Source organism: Semicossyphus pulcher, unplaced genomic scaffold, assembly GCF_022749685.1.
Source record: "Semicossyphus pulcher isolate SPU_LCO1_2020_fin unplaced genomic scaffold, fSemPul1.0.p SCAF_3, whole genome shotgun sequence".
NCBI classification, from domain to species: domain Eukaryota; kingdom Metazoa; phylum Chordata; class Actinopteri; order Labriformes; family Labridae; genus Semicossyphus; species Semicossyphus pulcher.
Window position 1 is genome coordinate 1,243,928 of NW_027211704.1, and position 22,579 is coordinate 1,266,506.

Here is a 22,579-nt window from a genome sequence, read left to right on the forward strand (position 1 = left end):
TCAGGCAGTACGTGAAGGCAACACCGCTTCGTCGCCCGGTTCAGCGGCGTCACAGCCGGGATGTGTCATTTCAACGGATAATTTACCGAGCGTCAAAGCCGTCCCGTCTCCTGTGCTGTTCCCGAGACTGGGTAATGGCTGATAGCGACCGTTAGCCCGGTCTTTCGTGCTTATTTACACCGATGAAAACACCTTCTCTTTGAAACAGCCTCGCTTGGTTTGAAACGGGGATGGGGATGATTTATCCAGCGGGCAACATGTCCCTCCTCGCGCTGACTTTGGCGCTGCTCACCATCGTCCTCTGCACTTCTCAGGGTAAGATTACAGCTCTCCATCCAGGCCGCGCGCCGTTAGCTAACGGTTAACGTCTTTCTGCTTGCATGGCCGTATTCATTTGACCAGCCAACAACCAGTACCCACATCGCCCCGCAACCTCACAGCCTGGCAGTCGACATGATCTCATGCTTTCTGGCTGAGCCCGTAACCTGAATGTTTATTTTAGGCCCGGATAACCGTCAGTAAACCGTTCACCGTTTAGCATTCATTTGTTCAGTCGCCTCTAAACTAGTCTCACTGGTTCTCATGTTTTTGTTTAACTTCTATATTTTTAAAGTTAACGTTAACAAGCTTATATTCCTTTCAGAAGTACCTATTTACCGTTAGTTTCCGATTTAACGTCTTATTTCTGACAGGTTTTCAAGAAAATACCGTTACAAAATATATGTATTTTCTAACAGTAGTTAGTTTGCCTGAACAGCTCTGCTAGTTTATGTTCACGATATATATCAGTATTTCAAACTGTGTGCGTTGCCTATTACTTAGTAATTTCATATAGATTATTAGTGATTTACGTGTCTGACGAGTTGATATTACCAAAGTAACGGTATAAAAACTGTAACCAGATGCTGACTAATATGAGAGAACTGCTTTGGTTAATATTTTAGTCTGCAATAAAAAAAAATCTAAATAACAAGGCAACATTAACAACACAATATAAGAATATTATCAGAAGAATAAATATAATTTTTTGTAATTTAATTTTTTTTTTTTACTTGACAAACTATAATTATTTTTATGCAGTTTCTACTTTTTGATTTACTCTACCTCCATAAACATACTCTATCATAGTGACAGCTCTCTGCAGTAGTTGTGTTGGCAGGACTCTCACTGCTGTGTTTTCAAATGTATATTTAGGGATACCGATATATTTTAAGTGCATGTTTCACCTCATTGCAGAGAACATCAAGTCTCCCCTGAAGTGGAATTGATATCATGTCTACTCTTATTGTAGTGGCCCGCTGGCAGATGCAGAGATAGCATAATACAGAGCTTTTTAAAACGACACATTCACTGGGCAATATAAGAAAGTACTTAAACATAGGTTATGTACAAAACGCCGTATTTATTTGTATGTAACATTTGCTTTTCTTTTTTTCGGGAATCATCGAGCATTTAGGCAGAATTAAAGCGCTGTTTTATCGGCGGAAAATATCGGCAGAAATGGATGCCTTAATTCCCCTTAGGATCAATAAGGCACCTAATTACCTGCCAATCTATGTTTAGATTCTTGAATGAGACGTCCATGTTTCAATAAGTTGTTTCAAACAGCGTGCACACAGTGGTATACACAACAGGACAATACTAATGCTACACAGCTAACCTTTTTTTAATATCAAGGCTTTTATCAGTTGGAAGGCCGAGTGTTCTCCATGCCAGCAGTCAAAGGTCATCATCTAAATTAGTCTAAGCTGTTTTTAGGAGCCAAGTCTATATAGATCTTGGCTGCAGGCTGTACTCCTAATAGAGTTTCCATTAGTTAAATTTACTTTAAACTCCTTTGTTCAGCAAGGCGAAGTAGATCCCTGAGGATAAGTGTGTTGTGTAATTTACATACAGTGTTTAGTCAGATTGTATTGTCAAAGAAACTATATGTGTCAGAGTTCTCAAAGACTTAAAAATGTCATGTTTATTGTGTAGCATCCATGTGGCTGTAGCATGCCTGAAGTTCATTGTCGTTGCTCTATCCAAGTTAATCTGCAACTTATCTTTTTTTTTAACCAGAAACACATCGATCTGTACATGTGTAAAATGTAAGCATTTAGCTGCTTATATAATAGTACATTTATTATTTTGGTTGTTTGGACAAAAAGGCCTCTTATTTTTTTAACAAAAGTGTTTTACTGTTTGTGTCGCTTCATAGACGAGATAATTAATTCAGTAGGAATAACTAGATAATGGAAATGAATATTTAGTTACAGTCCTAGAATGAATTAATATTTTTATTTATTAATTAATTGGAATCCTTTTTATTTCAGACACACAAGTCCTTTAAATCTCTTTTGTACCTTGCTTGAGCCCTTATCAGTTTTTACCCTCTTCCACAGGGAACTATTGAATAATGCATTCTGACTGTGTTTGGTCTGGAATAAGAAATAATAAAGAAAGAAGAGCATGTGCATGTTCAAAATAAATATTGTTTTTCTCCAGAGGGCAAAACAATGCGGCGTCTGTACGACAAGAGTTGAGAATTTTCTCAGTTTGAAAACGTGTGATGAAACAGAAACAACAGCGTGTCTGTAAAAATATCCTCAGGAGGAACGTTAATATTCAGACGACAAACTGAAGCCTGACCTGCTTCTTCCCCGTGTTTTTGTCTTCCTCTTCTTCTTTGCCCTTTTTCATCATCTTCCTCATAGTGTCATCCAGCCTAACACTTTATAATGCATTTGTTTTGCAGTCAGCGGGAACGAGGACTGTCTGTGGTATGTGGATAAAAATGGCACCTGGCACAACGGCTTCGACTGCCCTCTCATCACGTTCTGCTGTGGAAACTGCCACCGGCGCTACTGCTGCCTGGACGCCTTCAAGATGATCACAGAGCGGGAGCAGAAACGCTGCATGCTCTTCCAGTTCAGGTACGGGCAGCAGCAGGATTTTAATTTCATTTCTTATTAATTCATCTACTCGCCACAGAGTGTTTTTGTTCACAATTCAAGGCTATCGCAGCAGGATCACATATCCTTCAATGACAGACACTTAACCTGATGGAGGACACTTGTTACACATAAATCCCTTCTCCTTGAGATGCATCCTCTAATATCTAAACAAGCACACATTATACTGCAAATCAAAGAGGTACTATAATGTTGCTATGTTAAGGTAACCGTCACATTTGAATGAACAAGCGGCAGGGTTGAACTCGCTCTCCCGCCTTCTCTCCATCCTTGGCGGGCTCTCTGGAAACATACATTTCTATGTGAACCTGCGGTACGTGTTACAGATGTTATGCAGTCTGTTATCATTAAAACGATCAAATTAGGTAACCAGCAGTAATTTTATAAATGAGGCATTAAAATATATCTTTGTAATATGAAGTATATGAATGCCCATCCTTGTACAGGAGACCTCTGTCTGACATTTTACTAGAACTTAAAGAACGATTCAAATATTAACTATATTAGTTTCTATTGTTTTTGACTGTTAATAAATTATTAGATACAGAAAATACACTTGGAGTAATGACATGTGCCTTCTTTGTGCAGCATTAGCAGCAGTAATATTGTTTATGTTTACACTAAACTGTTAATTTCCCTATATTTGGATTATGGGACAATATTGTGATTTGTACTGAACGATTAAGGTTGGAAGTAAAAATGCTGTGCATTGTTCAAACATACCGTTAGCTTGCATCCTGCTGTCAACAAAGTCTGAATCTACATCTCTTGTTCTATTTTCATTCCCGATGTGCCTGCCTTTGACTTAATGACCCTCCTTTGGTCCCTACAGTGTAATATGTTCTCATTAGTCGTTCTATTACATCAGCTATCTGTGCTCTCACTTGTGTTTAATGCCACAGCCCCCTGTGAGGGATGAGATAGTGCACGACTAAGCAAGCTTGTACCGAAGAGACTGCAACATGGCATTTTTCCTGGAAAGCATCCATCACTATCCAGCAGCGAGCAGACAGCCTGCAGCTTATTAAGCCCGATGGGAGATCAGATCAGTGGGTGGCGGGGGCTGAGCTGAAATGGAGGGCTTTGTTGAGACTCATAGGTGATGGAATCTGGTCGAGAAACAGAGAGATGCAGGGCGGTACGTGGTTGACTCAGATGTGATTTCAGGGTCAGTCTGTTGTAAACAGTTTGTCTGAATCAAACGCTTCACATCACAGTCTTCTCTGCTGTTATTCTCTCTACACTGAGGTTCAAAATACACAAAGGAAATACCTTGTAGCTGAAGTCCCCTTCTTTCTCTCCTCTCAGCCCCACCACTTTAGCCGGCATCGCTTCCTCCATCCTTCTTTTTGTGGCCATCATTGCCACCATGGTGTGCTGCTTCATGTGCTCCTGCTGTTACCTCTACCAGAGAAGGCAGCAGCGGGGCCGGACACCTTATGACGGTGAGATCCTCGGCTCTTATGTCCCTGTATTCAGATCACTAAGGTTATAGGTTTCCTTAACAGCAGTCTGTATGCACTCTTTGACCCACAGCCCAGCATATCCCCATGGCCAGCTACCCAGTGGAGCCCATGTACGACGCTTATGGAAAACCACTGGGACCCTCTGAGTATGCACATCCAGGTTACCCAATGGCGCCTCAGTACCCTGGTATGCCCCCACAGTACCCGATGATGCAGCCTGGACCTTATCCACCACACCTGATGGATCCTGCATACAGCCAGGGTAGGATTGCGTTTTGTTCATCTACAATATAAAACGTCCCTCTGCTAGGACAAAAACAACGAGTACAAAATACTGCATAAATAAAAGTTGTGTGACCTACTTTTGTAAAATGAAGCGGCTCTGTTCATGTAATATTACCCAGTGAGTATAACAGGCTGCTTCTCTTATTTATTTCCCTGCAAACAGCAGACAATAAGGATGGTGATGTTGTGTTATGTTCCTTTCATCGAGGTGTTTTAACAACCACTGGATAGATTGCTATAAAACCTAATGAAGTTATTCCTGGTTCCCCAGGTGTTTGCTTCATACGATTATTTTTTGTGTTACACCAACATCAGGCAAAAAATCTGTTAACCTGATGGGCAGTTTGCCATAAAATATTCTGGTTACATTCATGCTCTGAATGCTTTCTGTTTTGCACATTGCTCTCTTTCACCTCATCAGGTGAAAAGGTCAACTCTGACAGTCGATATCTTGATTATAAGAGCAGATGGCCGTGAAATCTGGTTTACACCCTTTTAATTTCCGGACTCCATTCTCTCAGCAAGCTTCATCTTTTAGACAAATATCACGTTTATATTGTCTTTTAGGTCAGGACGTGTTCGTCGATCAGCCCATGTTTTTTGTCTGCATCTCAACAATTATACATTAAGAGGATTTAATCTACTGATTAAGGTGATACTCTGACTATAGGAGCAGTGTCTAAGATTTAGTGGGATCTAGACTAGGGATGCACGATATTATTGGCACGTTACCAGTATTGGCAGATTATGGCTTGAAAATGATCGGCATCGGAAGGTATGTGATTTTTCTGCCGATAATTTCCACGGATAAAACAACCCTTTAATTCTGCCTAAGTTTAAATACTTTTCTTACAAAGCCCAGTGAATGTGCACATTTTAAAAAGCACTGCTTTGTGTTATTTCTGCATCTGCCAGCGGGCCACGACAATAAGGGCAGGCATGATATCAATTCAACTTCAGGGGAGACTTGATGTTCTCTGCAATTAGATGGAAAAAACATGTGCCTAATATATCGGCAAAAAAATCCAGTATCGTGCATCCCTAATCTAGACCTGAGGTTGAAAGGCTCCACCTCGAGCGAGTGTTCGGTTCGTCTGTTCTGGGCTTCTGTAGAAACGTGCTGATGCAGACTCCTTGGACACGACCTGTTTTCCTCTATCGTTATAAAAGGATCATTGTAAACTCAGCTATTCTTATTTCAACAGGTGGTTATACAATCATGAAGATATACCTGTCAATATCCCATTTCATTTCTGACAATAGATCTTCTGATCTCAGACACTGGACCTTTAACACCATCGTAGTACAATATGAAGATCTGACATGACTTTATGTTTCTATGGCCTTCTTTTTCAGCCCCTCCACCTTACTCTCCACCTCAGTATCCTGGTCATTGATGGGCTCGTCTACACAAACTAACCGAAGTGGGAAACAACATCAGCTGAGTGAAATGACTGTTTGAAAAGAAGAAGGCAGCAACACTCTCTCACACACTCAAGCAGACACACTCACACATTTGAATAAACATTACAGCTTGACGAGCAGCGGTTTACCTGTGACAGAGAACAGGAGGCACTTTAAAGGTTTACTTGGTTTGTTTTTTGTTTATTTACAACGTTGTCCTACTTTTCTGGAGTAATTACGTGAAATTCTGTTCTGCAACCTGACGCCTGATTGCTCCTGGCAAGTCTCAGCGACAGCGTCACACGTTCCCCAAAGTGAGGAGATATCCGGCTGGCGTTTCGACTCTGTGCTGCTCTGACACACTCACCTCACTGACAGGATATCACCTAAAGACAGGTGTTATCTTACAGAGGAGGGGTCAGAAGGGATTTACACAAATGATAATGCAATCTCTTTATGTATTGAAGGGAAAACGCATACTTAATCCATTTTTAATAAACTTTGAATAAAATGACCCAGGCTACATTCCAGATATCACCACATTCTCCAGATTTAATTACATGATGTCTTTATCTCTGTATTTAGTGTTATTTTGTGATAGAGGCTTAAATGAAAAACAAATTGCATGATCGATTAAAAAGGTGACAAGTATGGTTCAAAGGCAGTAATATACTGTCTTAAATTTTCTCAGATGGCCTATTGTATTTCATGGTACTCCTTATTCTGTGTAAGAAGCCTTTAGTCACATGTTAGTTTCAACTTTTGTCCCTTCTTTTTCTGTATCTGACTCGGCTACTTTACTTCATGGTAGTATATTAGCTGCACCATTGTGATGTAACATCTCGACGTCAGCATGCTACCCCCAGTCAAAGTTATCTGTCCTCTCATGCTTCTTTTCTAGTTTTAAATAAATTAGAAACACGTCTTTATATGAATCCATAATGCCAGGTAGGATGTTCTACAGTGAAACTCATGTTAAGTGTCTATTTCTTGTAACATATCAGTTCAGGGGAGATGCAGGTCAAGCTGCTTGAATAATACAAAATGTCCCGCCTTACAATAATTAACCCTGAGGTGAAAAGAGATTAACTATTTAAATACATATTTTGTAAATCTGTTTTTCGGCTGAATATTTTATGATATTGTAACAAGTTATTTTAAACGTATTCTTATTGTAACATAAGATATGATGTTTAAGCATTTTTGGCGTCTTTCCATTGGGTATTAATTGATATTATTAAGGTTACCTTTTACTGTGAATGGGTTTTCATCCTTCTGGACAAGCTATGAAGCCAAAAATCACAACTGGTGAGAAGATCAATACCCATCTTATGTCTGTATGGTAAAAATGTAGCTAAGCTAGCCATTAGCTCAAGCAGCTGGTTAGTTTAGCTTAGCTTGGCTATATCAACCAAGGAATACACTGACAGTGGAACTGCTCGCCTGGCTCTGATATAAGGGAGCAAAAAGCTCGCTCTTTATCGTTATATCGTAATTGTTTCACCAGTTTATGAAACCTACGTGAATAAAACGACAAATGGCCTTTTTTAATTGTCGGTTAACTGACGTCAACCTGTCTGCCGCGAACGGTTGCTAGGCAACCAGTGGAGGCTCCAGGGATAGTCCGGCAAGTAATCCTCGAAAATGGCTAAGTGTCGTTTTTACATCCGTGTACATTCATATTTATAATATCGGGGTGTGTTTTGTGGTTAATGTTAGTGTTTGAAAGAGCCAGGCTAGTTGTTTCCCTCTGTTTCAGTTTTTATGCTAAACTAAGCTAATTGGCTGCGGCTGGACCAGTTAGCTAGCTACGTTTACCAGAAGTGACACCAATCTTCTCAACTAGCTATCTTAACGCAACATCAAAGCAGATAGACCTAGCTGTTATTTCCCAAAATGTTGAACTCTTCTTTTAAAATGTCCTCTAAACAATTACAGATTTGGGCTCAAGTGAGGTCAGAGCCTAACCTGTAAAATAATCTGTATTGTGTCCCTTGTAAAATGCATGCACTATAAAACAAGTAGCTTAAGCATGTGTCTTACAGTTAGCTGTCTGTTTGACGACTAATAGGTGATACCTGGATTATTTTCATTCAGGTGCAATTAATCTAAAATTTCAAGTCAAATTATACCATATAAGAAAGCATATTAGGCTGATCAGAGAAACCTGCAGCAAATCTTTCTATGAGACACACTGCTGTACTTTGTCTCACTTCTCATCCTTGCAATGAATCGGATAAGATCTTTTAAAGCCAGTTAGCAGCATAAATTGTTTCCTCTGATGGCGATGTCCATGTGTACAGATTTTTTGAGCCTTTGTAAAGCACAAAGAAAACACTGGAATTTTCTTTGTAAGATGCTTTCATATGTAGTTTAACATTTGTTCAATGATGTTTCTGTTTATTTGTGCTTCTAAACCAACTCCATGAGTGTGTTTAATGAAACCGACTTCAGTTGGCAAAATAACTTGTCTAGATATGGCTGTGTTATCTGTTGTCATATGGATGGTATGACATTGTAATATAAAGTGGGTGAAAAGTTTTTATTTCTATTGACATAAAATTTAACTTTGGAATGTAAAACACACAACCGTCTGCTGTGTCTTTTTGTTTCCAAGGAATCAAATGATGATCCATTTAAAAGGGGAATCAGTACGTGTTACATCATTTTGACCACTAGATGTCCATATTAACCTCAAAACAATGTTAAAGGTGTTTGGCAGAATTGGCTCACTTTAATGACATCAGAAACAACATATAATCCAAACTAAGCATATATGCCCCTAAAAACATAATCTGGTATTAAGCAGTTATTATATGTCATGTTGTTTATTTGCACTCAAGTGTAGGATTTGATTGTAAAATTTGATGTCTGAAGATGAAATGAGTACATTTAAAATTTTTGTACACTAACAAATTACATGGCCCGCCTAGACACCAGGTCACTATAGATTAAGCTTTTTAAAATATACACAATATATTTATGTTTTTTTTAATCTCTGATTTTTCTAGTAACTCCAAATAAAACAGAACAGGAGAAAAAAATGCTAAATTTCAATTTTCAAAAAACATTTCAATTTTGATTTTGAATTCACATTTTCAGTTTGTCACCAAGACACTTCAATTAATATATTCCTCTGAACAGAAATTTCTTCTCAAATCTAATATTTATTTCTCTTTTGAACTTTTGAATACTGTCACATTCATTTGAACTTTATACAAGCTACATGTCACTTATTTTAATGCCATTGGTGTAATAAGCAGCAGCATTTTTTTTTTTCTACCTGTATTTTGACACTGTCTCAAGAGTATTATTGACTTGTTCTGCGTTTCACTTTACATATTTACTGATAATTTACTGATCGTCTGACACATAACACATGCTGTACGTGCTGGTGTTTTAATGAGCTCCAGTAAAAACAAAACTGTATTTTTAGTTTGCACAGTTTTTCCCAAAATGTTTGATACGTCTCAATTTAACAAACTAGTCAATCAGTCACGTTACTCAAATAAATAGGGTGGTGTTAAAATTCGAGCCATTACTGAACATAAAAATCACAAGCTGGTCACAATACAAACACGCATTGTGTAATAGGAAGTCTGTAACTCTGCTCTGGCATCTCTGTAAACTTCAGCCCTTCCCATTACCTTTAAAGGAGTGTGTACCCTGGACTAAATATGGACATGCACTTTCAGAGGATTTCCAAGAATGTCCCAGCCTCACAGTCCACTTTGATGATGCGAGGCTCTCGCAGTCCATCACTGGTACCCCCTCTGCACGACTGCGAGTCCAGCCTCTTTGCACTAGGATTGATGCCTCTGGTGGCTTTTTGGTGAGCGGGACTCGACGGGACAGCAGGACTCCACCTATGGCTGATGGGAATACTGAACATCTCAACACAGGAGAGGAAATAAAAAAAAAAAAAGGGATTTATTCTTCTAACACCACCAGCACCTCCAAAGAAACGCGTTTTCTGCCCACCATGTCCAGGAGAAAGGTGAGAGGCCTGACCCGAACGGGCCGTCAGGTCAGCGAGGACCCAGACCTGGACAACCTGCTGTCCACCCTCTCCCCTGAAGAGGTGGAGGAGCTGGAGAAGGACATGATGAAAGTGCCAGACATCAACCCAGAGGATGGGAAGATCATCGTCCAAGGGGAGAACCAACAAGGGCAGCCACCTGTGAGCAACAATGTCCGGGACGCTAAACTGGACGGCAGAGGGGAGCGTGATCCGAAAGCGAGGCTCAGTCAGAGGGAACAGTCATTTGAGGTTTGTGAATGCTATAACTTAACTCCTTATCTCATATAGCTGCTCTGGATTTGACTTTAAGGACACACCCATGAGGGTTAAAGTGTTACTCTCTTAACAAGTGTGTATTTGAGGAGTTTTTAATTAAAATGTCCTGCAGATGGGGGATTTTATTAACAAAAAATAAAAGATTATGCACAGTATACACCTCACTGCTACACAGGATTATGTAACATACACTGTCCCAGAGTCATTCTAATTATAACTTTTCATTAAGCTGGAAGCGAACCACAAACTGGACCTCTTGCCCCCTGGGTCCATCAGCTCATAAAAGTTTAGAGTCGGCCAGAGCCCTGAGCCCTGCTAACATCATCTTGTCACTAGCAAAGATCAGAACCTCTTTTATTCCTTTGTCATGCTATAACAGACTGGCTGTTGAGTGTCAGGTCAGCCAGATTTCTCACAGCCTGTGTGTTTAGAGGAGAGGCACTTCAGTCGATGGAGCGGCGGCGGCCCTGCGGAGCTTCTTAATCCCGGCCTGATGGAATTCCTTGGTTGATTGCTCCTACGCTCACTGCCTTTTAAGGATACATTTGCCTGGGCTGCGGCCTCGCTCAACAAAACAGACCGAGACTCACAAATCAAACACTTTGCAAAGCTACTCGGTGCAAATGTATCCCAGCGCTATAAAAAAAGGTTCTTTGTGCTTTTGCTGAGTGTAAACACACACATGCCGTACAGAGTCAGGGAGGGTGTGTGTGTTTACAGAGAGCAGATGGACGAGAAGCTGTTAGACAGTAAACGAAGGCAGTATTTGCTTCAGTGTTTGGATAGTTAGCTGTTACATCATACCGTACATGTTAAGCATTACATACTGTGTGTCTGCAAGAACAACTACTGTACTATAACGCCATTCATTATTTAAGAGACTGTAAAGACTTTCTGCAGAATGACATTTCTACACAAGGATTTTTAAACTATTTGTTAATTGAATTGGCAAACATGTAAGCTCTAATATAATTTTCCACATCATACTTCCTCATATTCTTCCTCCTGCAGGGCGAGCCAAAGAAAGAGAGCCGGAAGCAGGAATATCTGAGGAAGATGGGCCTGAGCCAGGAGGGGAACGATGACACGAAAGTAGGGTTACCAAGACAAGCTAGCGTCTCAAGTGAAAGAGATACAAAGGTGGAAGACAGAAACAGCAAAGGTCCAGAAAGTTGGAAAGAGGAGCGAAGTCGAATTTCGGGAAGATACAGGAAGCAGGACAGCAAGGAGAGCGACGTGAAAGAGGAGACCAAAGAGAAAGAGAAACAAGAGGACAATAAGGTAAGAGACAGAAGAGAAAACAGAGAGAGTGCAAGCAGCAAAACAAAGGATATGATCTCTAAGTTACAGGACAAAAAGGAGGACAGCAAAGACAAGGAGAGGAGGGAAGACTGCAGGAGAAAAGATGACAGCAAAACCAAAGACATTATTTCAAAGCTCCGAGAAAAACAAGGAAAGGACTTGGGCAAGGAAAAGGAGAGAAAGTCAGAGACTGTGAGGACACAAGGGCTTGTTTCTAAGATGGTAGAGAAGCAGAGCAAGACGCAAGAAACCCCGGCTCCAGAGAGTAGACCAGAAGAGAAGAAGCTGAAAGCAGATGAGAAGAAAGCTGAAGATAAAAACAAGCCTGATGTCAAACTCGAGAGACAACCATCGGAAAGAGGTGACGTGCAGGTGAAGAACGACAAGGCAGAGAAAAGGACAGATCGAGAAGAGCTGGTGAACCACAGCGACCACGTCAAAGAGAAAGAGAAGAAAGTAGAGGAGAACAAGGAAGATAGCAAAGGAAAGGCTAAAAAAGTCGACAAAACGGAGAAACTTGGCAACTGTGTGGCCAAAAACAGCCCGAACAGCAAGGCGAAAGAGGAAGAAGAGGAGGATGAAGACTCCAGCATGTTTGATGAGCTGATGGAGCAGGTTCGCAGCAACGACCCCGCCCTCACTGAGCTCGTTGTCAACAACTCGGAGGTCATCAAGACGAAGACGCTTATTGAGTTTGCGGAGGCTTTGCACAAGAACACGCACATCAAGAAGTTCGCTTTGGCTAACTGCCGTGCAGACGACCATGTGGCGTACGCCATCGCTGGCACACTGCGCGGCAACAAAACCATCACCAGCATCAATGTGGACTCCAACCACCTCACAGGCAAGGGCATCCTGGCCCTCATCCAGGCGCTGCAACACAACTCCACCCTGACTGAGCTTCGCTTTCAAAACCAGCGTCACATCTGTGGAGGGAAGACCGAGATGGAGATGACCAAGATCCTGAAAGAGAACACCACCCTGCTCAAACTGGGCTACCACTTTGAGTTAGCGGGACCCAGGATGACCGCGACGAATATCCTGAGTCGAAACATGGACCGACAGAGGCAGAAGCGCCTGCAGGAGCAGAAGCAGGCCCAGGCCAACGGGGAGAAGAAGGGGGCATTAGACGTACCCAAGGTCGGCGGTGGAGGCTCTCTAAGAAACTCGCCCAAAGCTTCACCCAAACCGTCTCCCATGCCTTCACCCATGCCGTCGCCAAAGCTGACGCCTAAACGAGGAGCTGGAGGTCCAACTCCACCACCGCCGCCACCTCCTCCTGGGCTTGGACCGCCACCTCCACCGCCTCCTATGCTGGATGTAGACTCCCTGAGGAACTCTCTGACTCCAGTGTCGCAGAGGAAGCTGGACGGAAAAAGCCCGGGTGGTAGTAAGAACTCAAGGGACCAACTGCTCGCCTCGATCAGAGGAAGTGATCATAAACAACTCAAGAAGGTGCGTAACATGAGTTTACTCTTACAGTTAGCTTGTTCGTTAGCTTTCACTTACTTCCTGTTCATTTTTTCCTGCAGGTGCCGGTGCCAAAGTGGCTGCAGTAATATTTTCTGTTGGAATGTAACGTGAACAAGAAAAGAGAGGGAGAACAGACATCTCACCAAAGGTTTTCAAGGACATAAACTCGACATTCCCCCCGATGCAGCCGAAGAACTGAGCTGTGGGACGGATGGAGGAGGTGAAACACGAGATTCTTTGTTGGGTGGATGACTAGCCCTCACGATGAGTTCTCCCTCAATCACTGGACCAAAAGGACTCTGTGGAGAAGGAGTGACGCAGGGCTCTCTCTATTAGCCGTCTGCAGTGGTTGTTTGTCTTAAGATCATATCGACGCTTTGCTGGTTATTTGCACTAGATAATATGAAGCCCATCATATAACATGTTGGCTCGTGTATGCATCTGAATGTGAGCGTGGTGGGAGTGTGCGATGAGCTTAATAATAGGTTCAAATAACTATAAAATTCTAATATACAAAAGTTTATCAGTAATATAGTGGACGTTAAATTGACCATGTATTTATTTGTGGAGAAGGAATCCACCTTATTCTTGTACAACTGTTCAAACTGGGAATTCTGAAATGGCGGAAGTATCAGGGAATTAACAAACATGGCGGCCTGACTTAAGAAAATCTGGGTACGAAAAAAAAAAAGGTCAAGGTGGTCTTTGATTGTGTGTCTTATTGCCAAATCTCAAAACATCTCAGGCAGGGTTTAAAGGATTGGACAGAAGCCCAGTGGAATCCTGGAGCATGACGACAGAGCTTTAGCATGGAAATTATTACGTAATGTATTTTTAAACCAGGAAGTGCAAACGGCTGCCCTTCAATCTGAAGTTTAATTTGTACAGAATCATTCTAGCCTGGGTGTTCGAGTACCTTACATAACTTGTAATGTAACACATCCACGTGTCTTAACCTTAAGGGGATTTGAAAAACCATTACTGGCTTATATCAACCCTCCTGTTATTTTGTGAAATACTTTACAGTGAATGTCATTTCTTAAGAAGTCTAATGTGATTAAAACAAAAGATCAAGAGTGGCACTCACATGTGGACTGTGTGATGAAGGATTCTCTGTCATGTCTGATTACACATGCCTTTCTTACAGAGCCTGTATGTCTTCAATAAAAGATTCTGGTATGTTTGCAATGACACGTCACACGTGTAACGTTATGACTTGCTCATACCGTTAAGAACAATATGTGTGGTATATGTTAAGTATGTTGCAGTAGTTTAACTGATGATAAATCAAGGAAAGGGTGTATCTGTTGCACTGTTGTTCCTTTAAGTCAGCGTACGGTCTATATAAATACATACACTGTTAATACTCAAATATTTCCACTGCGTACATCCAACTTTAGATTGAGCTGTGGCAGGGAAGACATGTACATCATCTACAGAGCCATATATAGATATGTATTCTTAGCCAACTACAGTCCTGCATCATAAATGATGTCTCTATCTAGATTTAAAGCACCCGTGTAACTGAGTAACTTAATTAAGTTAATGTCCAGATATCAAGAACATTTAGATTTAAGTTGCTCTTTACATCCCGTGTGTAAAGCTGCAGGGAAACAGGGGTAGCCATCCACTGTCTACCCACCGTCCTCCTGTCTTCAGAGGAGAAAAGAAGAACACAGCTCCATTAGCAGCAGCACTAGTTTATGTCTCCATCTCCCTGCCTCAGCCTCTGCATCCACCAAATGCCTATATTTGGGCATTTCTCAATGAAAGCTTGCTCTGCAATTCATTCCTTTCTCGTTCCTAATAATGGGCTGCAGGCCAGCGGTCTGTCTCTCGAGTGAAGCGGCTGCCCTGACCAGAAGTACTGATCTCAGATGGAGGAAAAAGAGGGGAAAGGAATGAAAATGTTGAGATTACAGGTTGTTCAGCGCCAACATGAAGAATCGAAGGAGAGCTTGGTAACCATTTATATGGAGAAAGTAACTCTGTGGTCACCAGAGGCCTCTGTGCTTTCCAGTTTATGTTCCCATGTTTACATCACTTACAAACAAAGCTTAAGGCTTCTTATTAGATGCTTCAAAGTGCATCCATCCATTATCTAAACCCCTTATCCAGTTCAGGGTCACGGGGGGCTGGAGCCTATCCTTCTTTGGACTGTAGGAGAGCAAATGTTGAATCAGTCCTCTTCTATATAGCTTTCTAGATACCTCAATGTGCCATCGACCTTTCACACACAAAGGAAAACATTCTTCTGTTTCTTGCTTTTGCTATCATTATTGCTAGAGCTCTGTGATGTGGTCACTTCTCCCGGACTGTGAAGCTGTGTCCTGCTGATGCCCAAATAGGAACAATTTAATTACATTCAATTAGATAAGATTAGATTAGATTTAACTTCACTGTCATTGCACGAGGTTGCACTCGGACAGCAGATGCAGTTAAGTAACTATATGTGCAAAAAGCATAAAAGAGTATGTACATACGTGAGGGGTTAGGGTTAGTAGGAAATATACAGTACAAATATGCATTTTTTGCATAAGGGAAAGCTCTACGTCCATTTAAAAAGCACCACAGAAGCTTGTGTTGTTCTTGGTTTTTACAACTTTAAATGCTGTGTTTTAAGTAAAGCTGTGTCTTCCATTTCTCCTTTCTCCTCCTGTAAAGTGGTCTACTTTTTTTAAATGCTGCTTTAGAATGTGCTTTTTGGTTAATAAGCATGATAAACTTTACTATCAGTTGTTTAACTGTGCCTTATTTAATACACTGGTACACCTCCTTCAACTGAGCAAATTCATTTGCCCTCATGGTCAACTGTCAAGAGAAAAACCTTCACGTTGGTAAATAAACTACTGCTGGTGAGTACGGTGTCCCTAAAGTCCCAAAAATGTTTCATCCGCACGTTGACTCACAGGACAGCAAAAGAACATGTCATAAGTCTGAACAAAGCTTAGATTTTTCCGTTAACCTTAATAAAACGTTTATAATAACACCTCATTCAGTACATGAGCGTTGATCCCTCGAGTTGACCTTTTTTTCTTTCCGTATAAACATGTGAACTGCGCATGTAAGATGTCACGTTGTGTCGTCAGGTCGTCGATAAGCGTGACGTCAGAAGGAACAGCGAAAGAACAAAATGGAGGAATATGCCAGGGAACCATGGTAAGTCTTATAACCGCATAAAATATATTTTAATCCCCTTGTTAAGCTTAGGCCTATCGGTGCTCCATTTTTACGTTACCACCACGGCATGTGTGTATACTTTATTTTAGGTTACAACATGTGGCATCACCTGAAATTGCTCAAACCCGGCTAGTTACCTGGTGTTAGCATGAAAGCTAACGTTACATTGAACTGTATTGGCAGTTTGTGCTAGCATTAGACCGTCTATGCTAAATCACGTTGCTAGTGACCTTGTCGGTTTACTCTCCCACATGTCATTACAGTTGGTAAACTCATCCCCAGTCACCAAGTCTATACGTGGAAATAGACGATCGTCAGTGAAAGTCAAGCGCAACTTTAACATTTAAAGATATTAAAACGAAGTTAATCTAGCAAAGGATGACTGCTTTAGCATGTTTTTAAGCTAGCTAAGTTCGCCACCTGTGTGCTAACGTTATCTGTTAGGGGGCAGCTTGAGGATTGCTCAATAATTGAAGACTGGTTCCTCAAGACTAGTCAAGTATCAGAAATTATAGATACTGAACTTAACATTGTCGATGTGGATTTTGGGAGAAATGTGTAGCGTTTGGTTCACACCGTCTATACCATGCAGTCAGGTGGTCCTAGATCTGGTTTAGCTATCAACTGACCAGGTTATACATAGTGTACTAACCAGGCAATAATATCTTCAAACTAATTTCTTCAATTTTGCTGTAATAATTAGCATTTGAACTCGATGGGAAAAATAAAACATTCAAAATGTACTTTGTGTTTTACTTGTTTAGTACGAGTTTTCTGTGTGCTAGTGACTTAAGACAACGCATTTAAGGTCACAGAGTAATGTCATTATGATCATAATTACATTCTCAACTTCTGCTTAAACAGCAAGGTCATATATTTCGGTATTAATCGTGCATATGATTTTCCCTTTTAAGATTAGCTTCCAAGATTTTGCTTCCAATCCATACTGATGGGCTGTATCAAGACTTTGTCTCCAACCAGATACTTCAGAGGGCATGATATAATATAATGGCACATGATCGCATTCACACATTGAAATATGTCATAATGACCTTTGCTAATTGTATGCTGTTTTTTTTTTTATGCGTATAGCCCATGGAGGATCGTGGACGACTGTGGGGGAGCCTTCACCATGGGGGCAATTGGAGGTGGAATATTCCAAGCAGTAAAAGGCTTCAGAAACGCACCCTCAGTAAGTTCGGTCGTGTAGTTAGGCATTATTTCTTGCTGTATAGCTTCAATCAAATACAACACCTTTACACAAACCATACTGCATTAGACACCTGCTTAGAGCATGCACTGTGCTATGGTTTTGTCTGATGATTAACAGCTTTGTAAACTGTCACTGTTTGCATCCTCAGCAGATTTATAGTGTGGTACAGATACAGGATTTTTAACAGTGCACATAATAATCAATAACCATTTATGAACTCTGTTGTCTCTGGTCTTCAACCCTCCACTTGGAAATATAGTAAAACTTGAAATATTGGTTCATTGAAAAAATCAAGTAATGACTTAAAAGTTCCAAATAAAAGAAACACTGAGAGGTTAATGTTAAACAATAAAAACTCAGATGAGTGATAAAATAAAACTTTATTATTGCCTTCATATTGGAGTAAAACCTGGTTGTCTATTTTCGAAATCAGTAACATGTTGATGCAGGACGAGGACCTAGAGTATATGTACGATGTTTGTAAGGAGGTGATAAAAGCACAACATGGAGTAATATAAATACACCATGCTTAACAAAAATAACTTCTACCAGTGATTCCAATACTTTTCATGCTTGCTGTAAAGGTTATAGTCTCTCAGTTGGATGTATGCTGCACAGCTAAATAATATTATGTTACTGCAGTCAGTGTTTCTCTTCAACAGAACTATTTTTAACTGTATATATATATTAATGTCCTTTTTTCCTGTAAATCACGTTCTGGTATTGCGATATCTTCAGTGACACTACAAAGGAATCAGTTTTGTCCATGTCTTACATTCATCATCTGTCATTTTGACTTGATCAATAAGGTAGATGCGCTGACATGATAAGGAACATTCACTGAGTTGGGTTTGCTGTTGCTCTGTCTTGTAGGGGATGAGCCACAGAATGAGAGGTAGCCTGACAGCCATCAAGACCAGAGCCCCTCAGCTTGGAGGTAAGAATATAATATCTTCTATAAAGTGATACTCAAAAGCAAGTATGAAGTACTCTGTCAGCTGGATAGGTAAATGTAAAGCTGATCCACTGTTCACGCCTGTTGTTGCATTTGAATATTTAAACTAAAGAAATACACTTTGAGTCGAGTATAACTTACAGTGGAGGGAAAATAGTCTGCATTGCATATCATCTTTGTTTCTTGTTGAACTTATTTGGATCTTTTTTTTTTGGGTTGCAGGAAGCTTTGCAGTATGGGGAGGCCTCTTCTCCATGATTGACTGCAGTTTAGTAAAAGTACGAGGAAAGGAGGATCCCTGGAACTCGATCACTAGCGGGGCCATGACGGGAGCTATCCTCGCTGCAAGAAGTGAGTACGCTAAGAAGAAGCTGGCAGTAAACCGTCAACAGATGGCACAGACTTGCCGCATACAAAAGGAAAACAGTTATGCTTCTGTTGTTCACTGAGCACAGGGCTTAGTTTGACAGCATTAACTAAAGTACAGATTGAGCTAGAAGCTATCAGCAGAAGTATTCGATATGTGGCTACAGCTGATTGAAACTTCAGTAAAGGTGTCATGGCTGAACGTGTTCTTGATCGGCAGCACTGACTAAAGAATGATTAAAACAGTTTGAAGTATTTATGCTGAAAATAAGCGGTTTACAGGAATTGAATTAGAGGAAGTGAAGATGCAAAGTATCGTGGCTGTGCGGTCCACATTTATTTACATGAACTCAGTTATAATTAGACTCCACTCCTGTTGTTAATTCACACAGATGTTTTAACATGTTCTGATTAAACCTCCTCTCAGGGCTGTGTAGGTAAATAAAAACAGACTTCACGTTGTTGTCTTACACATGTATGGATCATTTTTACAAAGGAAAATTTACCCCCTTCCATTAAAAAACGGCCACTCAACCTTTTTACTGTTAAACATAATAAATCCCTCTGCACAAATTAATATTATTATATTAACATACCCTGTTCCTCTGCAGACGGACCAGTAGCCATGGTGGGCTCTGCAGCCATGGGAGGTATCCTGCTGGCCTTGATAGAGGGCGCTGGTATTTTGCTCACTCGGTTCGCCTCTTCACAGTTCCCAACTGGTGAGTGATGTGTCTTTATATTGGAAGTTCGTATTTGTTTATGCGCAACTTCAGTGTCCTCCTTTTAAAACTTGTCTGAAAATCTTTAATTCTATAAAAGCTTCAATTATTTTGTGTTATTTCTGCCCTTAGTAGGGATGGGTATCGTTAAGATTTTAACGGTATTACTACTCTTATCGATACTGCTTAACGATCCGATACTTTAACGGTATTCTTATCGGTTCTTTTTGTGTTTTTTTAAGAGAAAAAAGATTAAGAACAGAATTAAGATTGCTTTATTTACTAAAATATAAAATAATTACTCACAGCTAAAGAAACAGAAATGTTAAGAACGAATCACTATTATAGATTCCAATTTTGTGATGATGGAAATTTAAAACAAATTAAATAAACAATTATTTCCTGCTAAAGAAAATACAGTGGTATAGAGCAACACTGGTGGGGCATGCAGGTAGACTGCTAACGTACATACCTGACCAACGAGAAATACGAGCTCAGGAGTCAAACGGTGCATTTCTTTGCCTGTATATGAAGCACTTCAGACGCATGTTTGGACAGTTTGCTTGTGTTTCCTCCCTTACAAGCAAAACGATTGTTGCACTTGTGGCAGGAAGCATTGTCAGCATCGACACTGGCGTGCGTGCGTGCAACAATAAACGGGACATTTATTTCCTTAATTTTTCTGGTACCGAAAGCGGCATCGAAAACTTCAGGAGCTTATCAATACTCTGGTATTTCATCATTCGGCACGGGGCCCGTTTAATACCGGGTTTCGGTACCCATCCCTAGCCCTTACTAAACTTGATATACTGTATAAATGCACTGTGTATCCCTGCTTTCTTTTTCAGTTTTTAATGTATATGCTGATTAAAGTTGCTTTATAAATACAGTTACTGTTGAATGAATGAATAAATGTTTGAGACAAAGGATATTGTGCTGACAGAGTTTGTTTTGTACGTTATGAACCTGATTCCTTTCTACCAGCAGCTGTTACCTCGCTCTGATTTGACCTTCTTTTCTCTCCTCCAGGGCCCCAGTATGCAGAGGAACCTGCCCCTGCTTCTATGCCCTCCCCTTCGTTTGGAGACTACAGACAATATCAGTGAGAGAGGACCGTCCACTCCTCAGTCACTAGGCCTTTTTTAAATTCCTTGCTGAAGTTACAAAGAGGAAATGGAGATGCAAAACACCACACGTCAAACGATAGCAACTGCACCATAGTTCATGGACCGAGTCAGACAAGTGAAGGACAAATCTCATCTTCATTTTCCTTCTTTCAAGAGCCATGTACAGATCTGCCTTTGTGCCATTCTCAGCCTTGTCATGTGCATCTGTTCCACCCACCACCGGTTAAATACAGACATGTGGAGATTTGTTGTTTGATGTTTGTGGGGACGAGCTGTGTTTATATATATTTTCTTACATACAGGATGTACTACATGTAGCCCAAACAAGAGGGAGCTTAAGACTGAAACTGTCTGGATAGTGTTGAATTAAGCATGTCACACATGGAACATCATGAATTATATATGGGTATAACATATGTGTACATACAGTAAAGACATTCTGCTTGTATTCACTTAGTCTTTATTTGCCTTGAATAAGTCACCAGCTTGGGCTGGCTGTTGACAGTTGGCTTGCCTGTTTCTTTTAGTGATTTAATTCAGCGTTATGACGGCAAACACCATCAGAAACAATGCTATTCCTAGGATATTAGTCTGTTTTAAAGTGATTTATTTATTTGAGGTTGTAAAGAGTGTTCTATTTTATGTGACAGTACTTGTACATTCAACACAAAGGTGTGGAAAAGAGTGCTAATGACAAAGAATGGCATAGGTAGTACAAATAAATGGAGAAACTAAAGCAAGGGATTGATGCATAATGTATTAAATCTGTTTGATGGATTGTACTACGATACAATAAAGAAATAAGTTGTAAAGTGTGTCTGAAGTCTTATAAATACATGTAGATTATGATGACTTTATCAATCATATCAGGTGTATTGTAGTTTTCTTTCATTACCCATAATCCTTGCTGCCTGGGCAGGATTGCATATTGCCCACTAGAGGGTAGTCCTCGCCAACATAAACTGGACGGCTAATGCTCCTTTATCCTCGGCCAAAATTGTCAAACTGTCTGTTAGGATGTGTTTACAGAAGCCACATACGGGAGCACTTTCCTCTCACATTCTTGTTCGTTTGTGTCACACACCTGTTACCTGTTGGAAGCCTGCTGTGTGTAGATACAGGTGAAGGACGCTGCATTAATATAGTGATGCGAGGAGACCTTGATGCAACTTCCAACATCACCAGTTTAACATGTTTGGTCAGGGATTGTTCATTTCAGAGATGGCACGAGTCATAAAAATAAAAAACATATTACGACAAGAGGCTTCACTTCTAAAGACTGTAGAGCAAAGTCATTCAGGTCTCATGTTAAATAATAAACTCAGACTGTCAAAAGAACGTGCACTTTATAACTTACATATTTGATTTTTAGGTCTAGGCCTTCCCTTCTAGGACTTCCCTTCATGGACTTTTGCTGACCCAAGACTATTTTACATGTAATTTCCCAGAACCAAGTCTGACATATATGAACTGTGGGAGTGCAAGAGTGTAAATATAAAGATGGATAATAAAAACCAGTTTATTAAATGAATGGACAAAAAGCACTGCCTAAATATGTCATCAGAATCAGGGTTTATTACCAAGTAGGTTTACACGTACGAGGAATTTGACTTGATGTAAAGTAAAATACTCAAATAGATAGATAGATAGATAAGATAAAAAATAGGCAATAATGACAAAATATAAAAAAAACAATACGTATAATACAAAATATGCACAACAGGTGTAATTAAAGAAAGTGTACAGATGTGCAGGATATTGGTGAGTGCAAAAATCTTACAGTTTCAAATGTGTACGGACAATATAAAAGTCCAGTTTTAGAGTCTTAACATTAA

General features: G+C 40.4%; 3 protein-coding genes across 3 annotated transcripts; all 3 read left to right on the forward strand.

The window, feature by feature from the left end:
* Positions 1-80: 80 nt before the first annotated feature.
* shisa4 (shisa family member 4) lies at positions 81-8,692 on the forward strand. Its single transcript, XM_069678190.1, has 5 exons — positions 81-315; positions 2,738-2,915; positions 4,263-4,399; positions 4,491-4,682; positions 6,062-8,692. Exons 1-5 carry the CDS (start codon positions 231-233, stop codon positions 6,100-6,102), a joined length of 633 nt encoding a protein of 210 aa, XP_069534291.1. The 5' UTR covers positions 81-230; the 3' UTR covers positions 6,103-8,692.
* A 1,162-nt stretch (positions 8,693-9,854) lies between these two features.
* On the forward strand, positions 9,855-14,463 carry lmod1b (leiomodin 1b (smooth muscle)). The gene is made up of 3 exons (XM_069677938.1): positions 9,855-10,379; positions 11,418-13,163; positions 13,241-14,463. Exons 1-3 carry the CDS (start codon positions 9,978-9,980, stop codon positions 13,265-13,267), a joined length of 2,175 nt encoding a protein of 724 aa, XP_069534039.1. The 5' UTR covers positions 9,855-9,977; the 3' UTR covers positions 13,268-14,463.
* A 1,801-nt stretch (positions 14,464-16,264) lies between these two features.
* On the forward strand, positions 16,265-21,553 carry timm17a (translocase of inner mitochondrial membrane 17 homolog A (yeast)). The gene is made up of 6 exons (XM_069677939.1): positions 16,265-16,340; positions 17,454-17,553; positions 18,448-18,511; positions 18,752-18,880; positions 19,507-19,617; positions 20,647-21,553. Exons 1-6 carry the CDS (start codon positions 16,315-16,317, stop codon positions 20,721-20,723), a joined length of 507 nt encoding a protein of 168 aa, XP_069534040.1. The 5' UTR covers positions 16,265-16,314; the 3' UTR covers positions 20,724-21,553.
* Positions 21,554-22,579: the final 1,026 nt, after the last annotated feature.

Bases quoted from the DNA above. Each gene is read 5' to 3' on its own strand.
- shisa4 (XM_069678190.1), top strand. From the start codon at position 231: ATGGGGATGATTTATCCAGCGGGCAACATGTCCCTCCTCGCGCTGACT. The intron at 4,400-4,490 runs GTGAGATCCTCG...TTTGACCCACAG, and splicing joins GGGCCGGACACCTTATGACG to CCCAGCATATCCCCATGGCC. The intron at 4,683-6,061 runs GTAGGATTGCGT...CTTCTTTTTCAG, and splicing joins GGATCCTGCATACAGCCAGG to CCCCTCCACCTTACTCTCCA.
- lmod1b (XM_069677938.1), top strand. From the start codon at position 9,978: ATGGCTGATGGGAATACTGAACATCTCAACACAGGAGAGGAAATAAAA. The intron at 10,380-11,417 runs GTTTGTGAATGC...TTCCTCCTGCAG, and splicing joins AGAGGGAACAGTCATTTGAG to GGCGAGCCAAAGAAAGAGAG. The intron at 13,164-13,240 runs GTGCGTAACATG...TTTTTCCTGCAG, and splicing joins ATCATAAACAACTCAAGAAG to GTGCCGGTGCCAAAGTGGCT.
- timm17a (XM_069677939.1), top strand. From the start codon at position 16,315: ATGGAGGAATATGCCAGGGAACCATG. The intron at 17,554-18,447 runs GTAAGTTCGGTC...TCTGTCTTGTAG, and splicing joins GCTTCAGAAACGCACCCTCA to GGGATGAGCCACAGAATGAG. The intron at 18,512-18,751 runs GTAAGAATATAA...TTTGGGTTGCAG, and splicing joins CAGAGCCCCTCAGCTTGGAG to GAAGCTTTGCAGTATGGGGA.